The 15,847-nt window shown below is 53.9% G+C and overlaps 7 protein-coding genes across 7 annotated transcripts; 5 read left to right on the top strand and 2 right to left on the bottom strand.

Moving 5' to 3' along the window:
* Positions 1-145: 145 nt before the first annotated feature.
* On the top strand, positions 146-929 carry MYCGRDRAFT_93791 (uncharacterized protein; the record flags this gene model as incomplete). The annotated part of the gene is made up of 2 exons (XM_003851848.1): positions 146-564; positions 617-929. The coding sequence occupies 2 exons, from the start codon at positions 146-148 to the stop codon at positions 927-929; spliced, it is 732 nt and encodes a 243-aa protein (XP_003851896.1).
* Positions 930-1,454: 525 nt separating this feature from the next.
* MYCGRDRAFT_93790 (uncharacterized protein) lies at positions 1,455-1,865 on the top strand (the record flags this gene model as incomplete). The annotated part of the gene is made up of 1 exon (XM_003851849.1): positions 1,455-1,865. One exon carries the CDS (start codon positions 1,455-1,457, stop codon positions 1,863-1,865), a length of 411 nt encoding a protein of 136 aa, XP_003851897.1.
* A 746-nt stretch (positions 1,866-2,611) lies between these two features.
* Positions 2,612-3,412, bottom strand: MYCGRDRAFT_104795 (uncharacterized protein; the record flags this gene model as incomplete). Its single annotated transcript, XM_003851383.1, has 2 exons — positions 2,612-2,967; positions 3,057-3,412. 2 exons carry the CDS (start codon positions 3,256-3,258, stop codon positions 2,648-2,650), a joined length of 522 nt encoding a protein of 173 aa, XP_003851431.1.
* A 669-nt stretch (positions 3,413-4,081) lies between these two features.
* MYCGRDRAFT_109795 (uncharacterized protein) lies at positions 4,082-6,214 on the top strand (the record flags this gene model as incomplete). The annotated part of the gene is made up of 2 exons (XM_003851850.1): positions 4,082-4,145; positions 4,530-6,214. 2 exons carry the CDS (start codon positions 4,082-4,084, stop codon positions 6,212-6,214), a joined length of 1,749 nt encoding a protein of 582 aa, XP_003851898.1.
* Positions 6,215-10,196: 3,982 nt separating this feature from the next.
* On the top strand, positions 10,197-11,003 carry MYCGRDRAFT_104794 (uncharacterized protein; the record flags this gene model as incomplete). Its single annotated transcript, XM_003851851.1, has 2 exons — positions 10,197-10,669; positions 10,750-11,003. 2 exons carry the CDS (start codon positions 10,305-10,307, stop codon positions 10,856-10,858), a joined length of 474 nt encoding a protein of 157 aa, XP_003851899.1.
* A 217-nt stretch (positions 11,004-11,220) lies between these two features.
* MYCGRDRAFT_72966 (uncharacterized protein) lies at positions 11,221-12,802 on the top strand (the record flags this gene model as incomplete). Its single annotated transcript, XM_003851852.1, has 4 exons — positions 11,221-11,708; positions 11,768-11,816; positions 11,872-11,888; positions 11,939-12,802. The coding sequence occupies 4 exons, from the start codon at positions 11,346-11,348 to the stop codon at positions 12,584-12,586; spliced, it is 1,077 nt and encodes a 358-aa protein (XP_003851900.1).
* Positions 12,803-14,122: 1,320 nt separating this feature from the next.
* On the bottom strand, positions 14,123-15,759 carry MYCGRDRAFT_72961 (uncharacterized protein; the record flags this gene model as incomplete). Its single annotated transcript, XM_003851382.1, has 2 exons — positions 14,123-15,046; positions 15,099-15,759. 2 exons carry the CDS (start codon positions 15,660-15,662, stop codon positions 14,123-14,125), a joined length of 1,488 nt encoding a protein of 495 aa, XP_003851430.1.
* Between the last annotated feature and the right edge of the window lie 88 nt (positions 15,760-15,847).

Below are 15,847 nucleotides of genomic sequence, written 5' to 3'. Positions count from 1 at the left end.
ACCTAGACTGTCCACAATACTGGCCTCACCCGCGCATGTGCTGCTGAGTGCAACACAACCTCAATCAGTCCTATCAAATCCGCACAACTCATTGATCCACCAATCGACCTGAAATTCAATCTCGCAAAATCGAAAGCCTCAAGCCATGTCCAAGCCACGAATCGTCAAAACCCACACCATCGTCAACGAGCACATCAGCACCTGGAACACCACCATCGAGACCGTGCTCGACAAATTCACTGACAAGCCCGTCTACTGGATCTGCAAACGCAGTGACGACAGTGAGTCCGCCCCAGGACGCAGCGACCCACCACGCATCAAGATTCGCGCCAATGCCAACCACAGCCCATCCGTCGCGGGCGTGCGCTTCGATTGCAACGGGACCAAAAACGATCGGTTGAATTTCTGCGCCGTGGTGGCGAAGCATCCAGAGGAGGTTTCCATGCGGAAGTGGACGAAGGTCGAGCATAAGAAGTTCAGGTTGGGGGAGCTTTTCGCGGATGTTCTTGGTCGAGGGGAGGAGTGGTCGTTCCGATTCGACGGAGAGTGGTTTGTTTGGAAGGAGTAAGTGCCATCCTACACGTCTGGGGCGCAATGCTGATAAGTCTGCTTGCAGGACATATTCAGCACGACTAGGTGCCTGCAAGTGCCACACCCGAGACTTCAAACTCCTCGACGATCGTGACAGATTGCTGGCGGTGTACATTAACGATCACGGACGACACCGAGACACGTCTGGTCGGCTGGACTATTTCGTCGAACTTGACCGGGAGGAGGAAGTGATGAGTCTGGCGGTGATTGTGGGAATTCAAGAGAGGAAAGAGCAGCAGAGGAGGGAAAATGCGGAGATCAAAAGGAAACGGGAAAAGTATGATCGCGAGCATCCTGGTATCTATCGATCTCAGGTTCCGTTCATGCCGATTCATTAAACAGTAAGTGCGATGTTTCTCTTGCTTGGAGGGAAGAAGCGGCCAGCATGGAGGCTCGCCTCCTTGGTGAGGTCGGATATGTCATGATCTGCCCTCTAGGAAGGGAGGAGCATCCTTTCAGGAGCATGCCCGTGCTGTTGTTATAGCTCACGAATGCCAGACTTTATGGACATCTTCTGCGACTTGGAACGATGATTTAACTCCTCGGCTTTGCAATATCACTTCTTCGGCTCTGGATTCACTTACTCACTTGCGCACCGCAAGCTCAATCACGGCTCGTGCCATGAAGCTTCAATGAGGTAGCTATGAGTTGAGTTTCCCACTCGATCAATGCTCACATGACCCGAACAATCACCACCACGACAACCCGATAAATGCGCACATGGCCGAGTCGAAAACAACCCAAGCCGCTTCCACCGAAGAAACAGCAACAAATTATCACAACTCGCAAGACTTCCATCGCATCCAGACTGACACCGTCACTTCATTACTTCATCACTTCACCACCACGCCCCACGACGCACAATGCCCAACCCCACCCTCCTCAAAACCCACTTCATCATCGACGAAGACAACAGCACCCGCCACACCGAAATCCGCACCGTCCTCCTCAACCGCACCTCCACCCCGCTCTTCTACATCTGCACCCGCGACGGCCGCCACCCCCTCGACCGCAACACCAAAATCCGCACCGCCAGACCCACCAGATCGGGAAGCAAGTGGGGCACTCACGATCCGGGACCTTCGGTGGCGGGCACGCGTCTCTGGTGCGATACGGAGGAGATCCGGGCGATTGCGAAGAGTCATCCGGATGAGAGGCATCGGACGACGTGGACGGATGTTAAAAATGGGAGGGATTGGAGGGTGAAACATCTGGTGGCGGCGAGGGAGTTTAGGTGGGAGGTTGGGGGGAGGGGGTTTTTGTGGAGGCAGTGAGTTTCATGCCTGCCCTTCCTTCACTCTCCTCTTGCTTCTGGGGTATGGGATTTTGTTACGTCCTAATAACTGACTGAAATGACTATAGGACCCACCGCGGCAACTCGACAGACTACAAACTCTTCGACGCCCGAGAGCGGATGTTGGCGTCGTACTGGGGTGATCGCAGGGGTGATCGAAGCGGACGGATGAATTTTTATGCGGAGATGGATGAAGAAGAGGAGTTGATGAGTTTGGCGGTGTTGTGGGGGATTCAGGAGAAAGCGGCGATTAGGCGGGAGATGGATAGGGCGAAGACATTTGTAGGCGGAGGGTATGGCTATCCGTATTCTTCCCCGTATGGAGGGTATGGCTATGCCGCATATCGTCATCCAGGATATGGCTATGGGAGGTATCCGTATGGAGGATATGGAGCTGGCGCGAGTACGTGGGACTTTGCACGGGCGGGGTTGGCGCAGGGGCTTGCGAGGGGAGTCACGCATGGGATTGTGGATGGCTATTTTAGGGGTGGGAACGATTCGAAGGGGTATGATTACCACAGCGACTACTATTGAAAGGCGGCGGTATTAGTCAGATGGATGTGTCTGGGAGAGAGATTGGGTCAGAGAGATGAGCGCAATTGCAGAGTCAAAAGTTCTGTGATGCCCAATACTGCTGTCGTATCCTGTCATGATCTGGACGAAGATCGAAGCGCTCTCCCACGAAGCATACCCATGCTGTTGCCACAGCTGAATGACGCCAGACGACCAATGCTAAAACCCTTCACTTCACTCCCATCACCGCTACGCAGCGACTTGCCTCATCGAAGCCTCACTATCCTGACCCCACGTACTCGTCGGACTCGTGCGCCGACTGCCATCATCCGCCACACTGGAAGTCGGCGTCGTCTCCGGCGAGACGATGAACAGATCCTGATAATTGCCTAGGATCATGCGACTCCAGTAGGCGAGAGAAGGGATTTTGACGGACGCGAGGGAGGAGTCGTAGTTGGGGAGGTCGGCGTATTGTTGCTTTTCGTCGGGGAGGTAGAGGTCGTGGCGGCGGACGTCGAGGTAAGAGGTGGCGCGGGGGATTTGTTTGCGGGTTGCGCGGAGTTTTTCGTCTTTGAGGGGTTAGTATTGATGGTGAAGAAGGAACGGAAGGAAGGAAGGAGCGACGAAGTCTGTTGCGCATTTCGTGCATCATGCTTACCTTTATCGAGACGAGCGCAGAGATCTTTCTGAGAAGAAGTTTCCAGCTTGCCTCTGTACGTATACAGCAAAATAGGATTGGTGTCTTCCTGGTCGAGTTGATATCGCTCCGCACTGGCACTACTTGTCGAACTGTGTGTAGAGTCCGACAGGCCAGTGCGGATGGTATGCGCCGACGGCGGCTCTGTCCGTGTTGCGCTCATGATGGGCGGCGGTGCTGGGAGCGTGATCTTTCTAGGCGGCCTCTGAGAGGTGAAGAAACGTTGAAAAGAGTCACCAAACGTCCTTCACAAGCGGACAGCAGAGTTTTTGCGGAGGCCTTGTTCAAGAGCGAATCTGGTTGATGGGAACGTGAGTGCCTGAGACAAGTGGAGGGACAGGTGACGAAGGAGAAGGCGAGCAAACAGGATTGCGGTATTTGTTGTTGCTGACTGTCAGGTGTGGAAGAGTCAGGCAAGGAATGGAATCAGTCTCAGGCACAGATTAACACAGATGAGAGAGAGATGCAGGCGACAGGTGACTGAGGGCGGTGGTGAATGAGATGTCATCACGCGGCCAAAATGTTGACTCAGCCACGGGCGATGGACGGGAAGGATTCAAGCAGCGCCAATGGAAGATTCTCACCACAACAACCACCAACCATCGCCACCAACCTGGACATCTCCTGTTCGCCGATCGGACAGGATTTCACGCCATGACCTGCATCCATTGTCCAATTGACTCATATCGTCGTCGTTCCCGGAGATGGAACTGATGAGAGAAATGAGGGACTTTACTGGACGGTCACCTGCTTGACCTGCATCTCGCCCTGATCGCATTGATGAGGTGGCACTGCTGCGGGAACGACCTCTCGTTTCCGTTTCGGACTGAGCAATTCACGTACATTGGATCCACCGCATCCTTTCCGTCGGAGGAATATGATCGGAATCAAAGCCATTTCGAGCTGAGACCTGCATCCTTCTGCCTTGAGCCACACTTTGTCCGGGCGACGATCTCTCTCGGAGCGGGTCGCGTCAATCACGCGAGATGGCGGCACGAGGCTATGTATGCACTTCGCTAGAGAAGGCCGCATACACCTCCGCCTCGCATGGTAAATTGAGCTTCTCTACGCGGCCGCGAGAGCCCTTTCCTTCTTCTCTGCATTTCAATCTGCTTTGTCCAGCGTTCCGAGCATTCAAACGATTAGACACAACTTTCTGCGTTTCTGCATCACATTACAACCTACTTCTACACTAGAAAGACACATCTCTTTGTCACTTCTCCTTCCAAGACATACATCCGCCCATGTGACTCTGCCAAACCTTCTCAACATCTCCTTGCGTTCCCTCGAGACACAGTCGTTCCAAATCGACATCCACCCGCTCAAAAGAAGATCCGCCTGATACACACAGACCCACTCGCACGAGCAGAGTCTCCAAACACCAGTCCTTGCTCCCTTAAAAGAGATAGAAGCCGCCTTAGAGTGGCACCACAGGCACAGTGGATTCAATACCATACAACCCGTGGGACTTCCTACGGCAGAAATCACAGATGGAAGAAAGCGAAGCAACACTCTCCGTTCCGTCAGGTACACAGACTGGCAGTCAGAGTCGTGCTCCAAGTGTGAAGAGACGAGAAGAGACGAGCGATTCGGAAAAGGCAGGGAGAGTCTGGGCTCGTGGTGTTGACGATCCTTGGCATCCATGCATTCTCACGCTCGATGGAGGCGGTATTCGAGGATACAGCAGTCTTCTCATCCTCAAAGCTCTTATGCATGAGATCTGGGAGTGGGAGAAGTACTACGACAACGAGGCAAATGTGGAGTTTCGAACAGACAGTCCGACGTCATACGAGGAGCAGGATGATGGAGTGGCATCACGCGGTTGCTTAGGACATCCGGAAAGGAATGGGAGTTATTCAGAGGCAAGAGGTGCGAATTCAGCAGACCCCCAGGCCATTCCAGCAGCTACGACGAACAACAACGACACCACCGACAAGCCAACCCGCGAAGCAGACCTCCTACCATGCCACTACTTCGACTTCATGTACGGAACCTCGACAGGGGGGCTGATTGCCATCATCCTCGGCCGCCTCCGAATGTCCGTCTCCGAAGGCCTCCTACTCTACCGCAAAGTTGGCGACGACCTCTTTGGGAAGCGTCGCAGCCGCGTACCTCTCATGACAAAATACTACCATGAACCTCTCGAGAAAGCCGTCCGCGACATCGTCAGCTCGCGCTGCTCAACCCACCCCAATTGCGATGGCAACGACCTCCACCCCTGGGAGACCAACCAAAATCCCTTCGACGTCGACCAACCCCGAGTCTGCCAAACCGCCTGTCTCACCGCCACCCACGACGAGTCCCTCTCCGAAGCCCATCTCCTCCGCTCCTACCCACATTTCTACACCTCTACCACCGAGAATTGGATCACCCGCTACAACGAAGGCAGCGACCCTCTCCAAATCTGGCAAGTCTCCCGCGCCACGACCGCCGCACCATTCTACTTCGAAATGCTCAAAGCCGTCGTCGGCGACGTGGATATGTCCTTCAAAGACGGCGGCATCCGCGAGAACAACCCCTCCGCCGCCGCGATCTCAGAGTTCCACTCTCTCTACGAAGGCCGCGCGAATGCTCCCGCTCTCCTCCTCAGCGTCGGCACCGGTCGGCCCAACCAGACTCACGACGGCTTCGCGGCTCCCTGGCCCTCGACCGTCGGACGTATACCGCTCGTCAGCAAATTCCTCGAGAAACGAGCCGTCGTGCAAAATTTGTTGATCAAATACACCGAAGGCGAGAAGCAGCATAAACAGACGCGGGAACATGCCAAGGGGGAGCATACGTGGTATAAACGCCTCAATGTCAGTAAGGGGTTTGAGCATATGCCGCTCGATCATTGGGAGAAGGGGTTGTGGAAGGATCCGGATACGGGTAGAGAGAAAGTTGTGAATGGTGGGGCGTCATTGACGAGGATGGAGAAGGCTACGGAGGAGGAGTTGAACAGGGAGTTCAATCCGGAAATTGACTCGTACGCGCCGCCGAGGACGATGTTGAGACAGGCGGCGCAGAAGCTTGTGTTGCAGAGGAGGGCTAGGGAGGCGGAGGGTGGTTCGAGGTGGGATGTCTTCGTGGGGAGGGCGGCAATTGGTGGACAGTCGACGACGAATGGACATGCTGGTTGAGCGATGGATGCCCACAGCTCGATCTCGTGTTCACAGTCCCGGCTTGAGGAGACAAAACGATCATCGACCAGGACGACTCATTCGTGAAAATACGAGAGCACCTGAATGGAAATGCTCGTTCAGCGATGGATACATACGGTCCGGTCTCGTATGCGACTTTCTCGATCTGATGAGACAAAGTCGACATCACGATCTTTCGCCAGCACGAGGTCATGCCATCGGGACAGGAAAATCGGTTCACGAGATCACACGAATGGACATGCCGGTCGAGCGATCGCGTACCTCCACTCTCCTGCTCGTAATTCACGCTCCCGGCCAATGAAGTGCAAGTCGTGCTGTGGAGAGTGAGCGGGACCGCGGAGATGTCGGAGTGATTTTCGAGAGCTCGTTTACGAGGACGAAGACATGGGATTTGAACAGGATTAGTGACAACACGAAGCCACGCGTGTCGACATGCAGGCTCCAAGTTCGGGGAAACAGTGTCGACAATACGATCTCTCTACCTGGACAAGAATATTGATTTACGAGATTATGCGAGTGGGGACGCTTGTTGAGGGATGGATGCATGCGTCCTGGTCTCTCTGTGACGGGAAGACAATGGTTTTCCGCCAGGGTCATTCGATCACGCAAGTAGGAGGTACTCGGTCTGCCCGGGCGAGACAGAGCATGCCGCATGCGGCTTCGTCTCGTATGCCGGTTCCCGAATTGTGGAGACGACGTGGACGATACGATGTTTCACAGGGGCGAGGGCATGGGTTTTGAGGGAAATGCTATCGACCGGCGCCCTAATCGCTAGTCACCGGCGCTCTGGCATATTACCTGTATTTCGCGTGTTAGTCAGATCCCAGTTTATAGTCGATTTCCGGTGCAATACAGGGCCGTGCGCGGGATACCTCGCGTGTCGCGTATACGCGTTGTCGTCCTTCCCTCTACTACCTCTTCCACCCCCCCCCCCCCTCGTCGCCGTTGCCCTCAAAACTCGTTGTATCCAGCTCTTTTAATGGCGCCAGTGTTATCCACCCTTCGACCGCCGTTACCGCCGTCACCGCTAATAGCGTCGCAGCTGCTATATAAACGCCGCCTTCTTAAGGACTCTAGTATGCTAGATAAGGATGGCGATGGCGATAGCGATAGAGCCGCGCGCGCGCGGACGTTTGGAGATGTTGTTAACCGGCTCGCACGTCGAGCGGCGGAGCGAGAGGCAGCGTGCGCGGCGGCGGTAGAGGCTCAAGAGGTAGACGATTCGAGCGATATCGATAAGGATGTTAAAGAGTTAATAGGCCTGCTAAGTAGTAATAAGATTAGCAGAGCTCTTAATAGAAACAGTGGTGTTAGTAATGTTAGTAATGTTAGTGTAAGAACGACGAATTCGCAGAGGTTAGAGGTTACCGTTACCGCCGCCGGCGCTAAGTTATCTACTAACCTCACGCGCTCGAATAGAGTCCTTAGTAAGGGTGTTGTTAGTGTTGTTAGTGAGGGAGTTAATAAGGACGCTCCGCACGGTAAGGTCGAAGAACTAGAGCCTCTACCGGTTGGTAAGACCTTCGAGAGCGCCGCGAAGGCTCTCGAGTTTTACAACGCATAGGCTTAGGCTCGAGGGTATACTCTGTTAGTCTACTTAACCTACTAGAACAAGAAGAAGACGCACTACGTCCGCAAGGTGTTAAGCTGTTGTCGAGGACGGACGTAGAAGCGGCGGCTAAAGGATAGCTTACGAGGACGACGAGCGATCTTAACTATAGGCTGTCCGATAAAGGTAGATATCGCACTATAAGACATAAAGAAACCGGCCGGACGCTAGATCGTTCGACCTGCGTATAACGAGCATTGTTGCCAGCCTCTTAAAGCTCGAGCCTTTGCTATTCACCGGCGGCGCGAACGAAGCGATGCTATAAGGACTACTATCCACGATAATCTTAATGCTAATGCCGGTGTAGCTACTACCCTCGCACGTCTTCAGAATACTAACAGCGGTTGTATCCAGACGGCTAAGGACGTCCGCAATGCTCGACAGAACGCTCGACGACTGCTATAAGGTAATTCGACGCCGGCTAAGGCAGTCGTAAAGATGTTAGAGCGCAAGGGATATCTCTTTAAACATAAGCCTAACGATGCTAGTAAGCTAGATAAACTAATAGTCCTTAGTCCTCGAATAGTGTCGTTTTACCGCTAATATCCGGAGTATATTATCCTCGACAATACCTACAAAACTAACCGTTACAACCGGCTATTAATAGACATTGTTTCCGGCACTAGTGCCAATCTTACTATCCCCCTTAGCTTCGCTCTTGTCGGCGGTAAGGACGAGGCAACCTATATATAGATCGCTAAGAAGTTTAAGGAGATATTGCTTACTTACTACAAGGCTAGTGCGACTCCGACTGCTCTACGAATACACGATCCCCTGCTATTGCTAGGCTTGTTTATTACCGACCGTAATAGGGGCTTAATAAACGCCCTAGATGCCGTATTTCCGGAGATCCCCTCGATAATATGTCGCTAGCACGTCTTTAAGAACGTATAGGCTCAGGCTCGCAAGAAGTAGCCACAAGTGCCAGGTGTTAATAAGGCTAGTAAGCCGACTAGTTTGAAGGTAGACGCTCCTTAAGCAGTCGCGTTTATAGCCATGTTTAGAAGGGCAATTAACAGCAAGACGTACCGCACCGGCACAGCGACAACATAGTCACATAGCTCCACCGGCGGCGACGCCAATGCCATTCGAACGACCGCCATTGTATGCACGCCAGTATATAAGGGCAGACTAAGGGAGGCAGTTTTGAGAGCTATATAGCCAGATAACATGACCAGCCTAAACAATGCCAACAACACCTACTCAAGCGACGACACAGATGTGCCAAGAGCATAGTTTATAAGGTGACTACACCAATACAACAGTGATATCACATCAGCGATATCCACCGTTCAGGATAACACCGGATTTCAAGGGCGCCGGTGACTAGCGATTAGGGCGCCGGTCGATAGCATTTCCCGGGTTTTGAGGGATAACATCGATTGTACGAGATCATGCGGGTGGACATGCTGGTTGAGCGAGAATGAGGCGGCTCGACCTCCTGTGCACGTCTCAGGCTTGCAGAGACAACATGATTTTTCGCCAGGGTAAAGGCATGTCGTCTAGACAATTGTATTGAAACGACGAGATCATTCGATCACGCAACGATGCTTGAAGCAAGCCTCTCGGCCCTCTCGGCTGCCTCTTCCGGTTCCAGATTCGGGAAGACAAGGTCAACGAACACGATCTTTCGCCGGGGTGAGGACAAGCTGACTGGACAAGAGTGTCGGTTTACGAGACCATTCGATCACGATACGAACGGCTGGACGGTGAGCCGTCAGCCGAAGTGCTGAAACGTGTGACGTCAGACGTGAGCGTTCGTATTCAAGTGTGACACTGTGACTGCTGGCAGTGCTGGCCATGGAGAATGCAGGGACCAGCAGACTCCCGTCTACCGAGTACCGAGAGGCTGGACGAGAATATCCTCTGGAGCGTGCTGGAGTCAGGGTTTGGTGAATACGGGAGTGTCGGCCCACGGGCTAGAACTAGAGAAGACTTTGGCGGATGGCTGGTTCGTGCGACACTCAAAAGTACAACATGAAAAAACCTCCAGATAGCCTTCGTCGGTAATGGATACAGCACTCAATACATTGACCATTCCCTAGCGAATGAATGTTCCCCTCTCATTGCTTTCCGCTTCAGCGGCTGCAGATCCGATGTCAGCGCCAAAGCTATCATGCCTGATCCCTCAATAGGGGCACGCGGGACTAGGCAAGGATGAATAGCAATGATCGATACCAGGTACATTATATTTAGCACCTCGTAGTCGACGACTCGATGGTTACCCTCGTCGACACGGATGGTAGGCAGAGACACGAGATGCGCAAGAATAGGATCAGAGCAGACTCGACAGTGTATAAAGAACCACTTCCTCCACCGCCAAATACAGCCAAACCATCAGGCAAGCAAATCATCAAGTCTTCACACAACAATCAAGTCTTCACACAACAATCAAGTCTACTCAACTTCCAACTTTCAACACAACAATCCAACAACTCAAAACACCAACAAACCATCAAAATGCAATTCACCACCGTCTCCATCCTCTCCGCCCTTTCCGCCCTCGCGGCCGTCGAGGCTCACTCCGACACCATCTGGCACGTCACCGACCTGAATGCCGGCTGCCGCTCCAGCTCGGACTGCAGCTACCTCTTCAACATCGTCGGCGACAAGTCCGACAAGTCCGATTTCACTCCCGGTTTCAGCGCCCAGTGCACCGCTCGAACGCAGCAACTCGACGACTCTCCCCGCCCGTGCACCCTCGTCGGCAGTCGGAAGAGCGGCAAGTACAACGTCGACGAGGTCAACGCCTACGTGTCGCAGACCTTGAGCGATGAGCGCGGCTCCGAGACGCACTTTGATGTGGAGGTCAAGTTCAACGACGGGTGAGTTTTTCCCTCTGGCTTTTTGTCCGTTGGTTGGTTTCGGGAAGGATGGAAATGCTGACGATATTTCTTTGCGATAGGTCCGCGAAATACATCTACCATGCCGGCAAGACCCAGAACTACGACGACTTCGTGGCCGCCAAGAACTTCGACATCTACCCCATCGCTGAGCAGGGCTCTGCGAAGTAGATGATGAGGAATGGGAGTTGCAGGGGCTCTTGAAGATGATGGGAGAGATGAGATGGGAGGAGTTGATGCGGATGGATGAGGGAGTCAGATTGTATGCGACTGAAGTTTTGTACACTGCCTTTGCTTTTCGAAACGAGTCTTTGTTTTCAGTCATTTGAATGGCAATGATATGGCTGTCGATGATGTTGTTCTTGAATGATTTGCATTTTCGAAGACGCTATCCGTACTCCGGCGACAGTTCGGTCTCGCTCGGCCGGCTGGACTTCACCTCGGCACTCTGGGAGCTCTAGGCTATGAAGTATGCCAATGTTTTCCACCTTCACATGCGTCTCAACTGGAATTCTTGCTTCCTTTCCTCTACACTCTTTTTCCTCCCCTCGGTCGACTGGTTGCTGAAGTGAGTCGCTGCGAGAGCACATAGATCCACAGTCTCTCCTTCAGCATCGTCAATCCCTGCATTCTTCGCCGACCAACTCTCCCGCCCAGCATGTCCTCCTCCTCGCCCAAAGACTCCCTCAAAGAGGCCGCACGAGGCAACCTCGACCCTCTCAAGCAACAAATACCCTCCGCCGATCAAGTCAAAGATGCCGCGAATCGCAACCTCGAAAAGGTCAAAGACGCCGTGCCCACGACAAAAGCGGAGTTGAAAGAGGCGGCCGACAATGCAGGGAAGAAGTCGATGCAGAGCTTAAGAGACTTTGTCGCCGGTGGCGTGGGAGGTATTTGTGCAGTGGTGGTCGGACATCCGTTTGATTTGGTCAAGGTGCGATTGCAGACGGCCGAGAAGGGCGTGTACAGTGGTGCGATGGATGTGGTGAGGAAGACGATTGCGAGGGAAGGTCCCGTCAGGGTGAGATTATGCTTGGATTGATTGGAGCTTCTTGACATGTGCTGAAGATGGTTCGTCAGGGACTGTATGCTGGTGTTTCTGCGCCGTTGGTGGGAGTGACGCCTATGTGTAAGTTTTGCACAACTCTGAGCACTGCATGGAACCAAAGCTAACAAATGCACAGTCGCTGTCAACTTCTGGGTATGTCAAGTCTACGATCCTCCTTTCTCCCTCCTCTAACACAACACCAGGCCTACGGCGTCGGCAAACAACTCGTCGACAACTTCTCCACCGTCCACAACGCCCAATACACCGTCGGCCAAATCTCCGCTGCGGGTTTCTTCTCCGCCATCCCCATGACCCTCATCACCGCACCCTTCGAGCGCGTCAAAATTATCCTTCAAATACAAGGTCAAAAAGAGCTCAAACCGGGTGAGAAACCAAAGTACGCCGGCGGCATGGACGTCGTCAAGCAACTCTACAAAGAAGGCGGCATCAAGTCCGTCTACCGCGGTTCCGTCATGACGCTCGCTCGCGACGGTCCCGGTTCGGCGGCCTACTTCGCGACGTACGAGTACTTCAAGCGCACGCTCACGCCGAAAGACCCGGATACGGGCCTGCCGGGCAAGTTGAGCATGCCGGCGGTCATGACGGCGGGTGGTATGGCGGGTATTGCCATGTGGGGAACGATTTTCCCGGTCGACACGGTCAAGTCGAGATTGCAGTCTTCGGACAAGGCGCAGGGGATTGGAGCTTGTATCAAGGAATTGTATGGACGGGGTGGGTTCAAGGCTTTCTTTCCTGGTGTGGGACCGGCGATGGCGAGAGCGGTGCCGGCTAATGCGGCGACGTTTGTGGGTGTGGAGTTGGCGCATAAGTTGATGGATAAGACATTCTAGGCGGGATGAGGTTCTCGGACAGCACAGGACAGGAGATGTGCGGGAACGAAAGTATACACGGACATTCGACCTGAGATCAAGGCTTGCTCCAGCGCAGCGAGAGACATGTTTTTGGTATGTGAAGCGGTTGAGAAGGCAGCAAGTCGCGTTGTACTCGCAGACAGCAGATCAAGCTATCCGTGTATGGCGCCCTCATTGCAATCGGTGGCGGTCTCCAACAGCTGCCCTTCTTCATTCTCTATTCCCTGCGTTGAGAGACCACCAAGACCCATCCTCACCCCGCTGTTGTTCCGCACCAGCAGCTCATCTATTCCGGAAGGTTACAGTACTTTGCAGACAAAACGTCAGCTGAAACATCGCTCAATGTAGGCCAGCACGACGACGTACCCCTCCATACGATGCACATCGACCCGGGTATTGACGCCACACGGATTTATCGTCGTACGCGGGGCAAAAGCACCGCTTCGCTATGTTGGTCGCGTCGCAATCGTCGTTGAAGCAGCCGCCCGCGGAGACTGGAGCGGTGTAGAAGAGGAGGCCGGCGAGGGCGGTGATGAAGAGGCGGTTGAGTTGCATGTTTAGGATGCTTGCGGTTCGAGGCTTTGAGATGGGTCCGATCGAGTAGTTGGTGGTAGTGTCTCTAGTTGGGATTTCGTTTGCGATGTGTGCGGAGGGAACATGTGCGGACAGCGAAGCGAAGTCTGAAGGGTGCCACGGGGCCTTTGAGAGATTGCTTGTGCAGGGAGGCCCGTATTTAAGATTCGCGCGAGCAGGGTAGAAGTAGAACTTGTACAATTGAGGGCGAGGCTTGGATTCTGGTGACAAGGGTGGATGTCTCGAGCATACGGTAGCCTTAGCCTTGGGAATGCGTACAAGGTGACGGCATTGGATCTTGCTTGGAAAACCGCTGATCGATAGAATAGCCTATTGCTCTAGAACTAAGGTACCATTCAACCATTTGTTCGTCTGCATGGAACGAGTACAGAGGCCACCTAATTGATCGGGACACAACGTCAGTTGAAAACGATCCCTTAACGTAGGCCAGCACAACGACATACCCCTTCTGTCGGTCCGCATCGACCTCCAGCGAGCACATCATCGGTGCCAGCGTCTGGTGTCCAGGAGATTCTTGTTGGGTCGATGCCTTCACCGTAAACTCCGGCGTGCCACAAGGTCCCAATCGCAGCAGCTCGACATGGTTTATACGTATCGGAGGAGACAGAATGAGAAGAATCGATGACAGAGAGATCATATTTCCACACACAGACAGAGTCATTCTACTAAACATATGTACCCGCTCCCAGACAAACGCCCATACTTGCAAGCAAAAGTCTCCCGTCCTTCCCTCCAGCACTTGGGTCTGAAAAGTAGGGTGACGTCCCTAGAGTACAGTAAGTAAAACACGCAAAGCTTTTCTTTTTTGGTCCGTAGTCCGTCCGTTCATCTCCGTCTCTCGAGCAGTCTCATGTCTGTCCATCGGCATCCCTCGATCTGATCGTCTTTCCACTTTCAGCACCTCATCATCACACGACTACTCTACTTCTTCTTGTTGATCTCCAACAACTTGACGTCAAACACCAGCGTCGCGTTGCCGGGGATCGGTCCACTGCCCTGCTTTCCGTACCCCAAATGCGCGGGGATCGTAACCCGACGCTCACCTCCTGCGCTCATACCTGCAATACCAATGTCCCACCCCTTGATGACCTCTCCAGATCCGAGCTTGAAAGTAAACGGCTTGCCCTTCTTGTTGCTGTCGAAGATCTTTCCATCCTTCTCGAGCTTGCCAATGTATCGCATTCCTACGCGGTCGCCGGCTTTCGCGGCCGGGCCGGTTCCAACTTTCTTGTCGTCGATGGTGACGCCTTGGACTGTGCGGACGGATGGGGTGGATTTCTTCTCGGAGGCGGCGGCCTTCGCGTCCTTGGTGGGCGTTGGGCCCTGCTCGAGCTCCTTGGCAAAGGAGACTTTCTTGTCGGATTTGTTCGAGGAGGGAGCTTCGGCCTCAACGGCGGTGCCGTCGTTCTTCTTTTGCTTCTTTAGCTGCTTCTTGCTGAGCTTCGCTTCGCCGTTGGTGCCGGCGGCTTTGGCGACGAGCTCGTCGAGAGACGCACCGACCTCTGCCTCGTCCTCTGCAGCGCGCTTGTTCTTGCCCTTCTTATCTTTCTTGCTGTCAGCCTTGACGAGTTGTGGCGCTTCATCCTCCTCAACTTCAGTGATGCGAGGGTCCTCGATGTCGTCGAGCTCGTCCTCCTCATCCATGTCGTCGATCTCGTCGCTGTCGGGCTCGAGGTCGTACATGCCGTCATCTTCCTCGTCGCTGTCCGGGTCGTACATGCCCTTGTGGTCGTGGCCTGCGGGCTCGACGTAGTTGCCGGTCAGGTAGACGGAGTGGGTGCCGGACACCTTGAAGAAGACTCGCTCATTCTCGCCGACGGTGATGTCAAGAGTCTGTTGGTAGTTCTTGAGATCTTGTTAGCGTGGTCAACCACATGGAAATTCAGGACAGACGTACCTTCGCTGGGTCGAGCGTGCAAATGACAAACTCCTCGTACTCCTCACCATCCTCGCTGTCGCTGATGTCCTCGTCATCCTCGTCGCTGTCGCTGGCGGGCATCTTGCCAAGCGCCTTGAGAGACTTCTTGCCGTTGGGCTGCTCATCGACATCCATCTCCTCATCGTCCGCCTCAGCAAGAAGCTTCATGATCTCAGCCTGCGCCGCGGCCTTTTGCGCCTTCTTGGAGCGAGCAGGATCGCTTGGGCCGCCATTAACCTCCTCATCGTCGCTGTCACTCTCAGAGTCGCCTCCCTCGGCGAGCATGCGCTCCATCTCGCTGATGTCAAAGTCCTCCTCATCCTCATCCTCGTCCTCGGAGTCGAAGTCGATGAGTGCCTGGCGGATGACCTTCAGAGTGGCGCGAGGAACGGTGCCCTCCTCGTCGATCTCGGGAATGGCGCTTGGGTCGATGGCAGCCATGGTGATACGGAAGGCAGAGGGGATATCGGACTTTGCTGGGATAGCGACATCGCCAGCTGGGACCTCGAGGCCGTAGAGGGCCATTGGGATCATGGCCGACATTGTTGTGGTAGGGGGGGAGAGGGATTGATGTGATGGGAAAGGGACCTTCGTTGGTGTGATGTGTATGGACCTGCCTGAGGATATGGGCAGTTTTGTGGTATGGGAGGAAAGGTGAAGAGATTTCGTGGTGAAGAGATCCGAGCAAAGAGGTTTGATCTTCTCTCAGCCCAGCAACCAAATTTTTG

The sequence above is a fragment of the Zymoseptoria tritici genome, chromosome 6, assembly GCF_000219625.1.
Source record: "Zymoseptoria tritici IPO323 chromosome 6, whole genome shotgun sequence".
NCBI lineage: Eukaryota > Fungi > Ascomycota > Dothideomycetes > Mycosphaerellales > Mycosphaerellaceae > Zymoseptoria > Zymoseptoria tritici.
The sequence above is the reverse complement of the archived record's forward strand: the minus strand, read 5'-3'. Positions and strand labels throughout refer to the sequence as shown.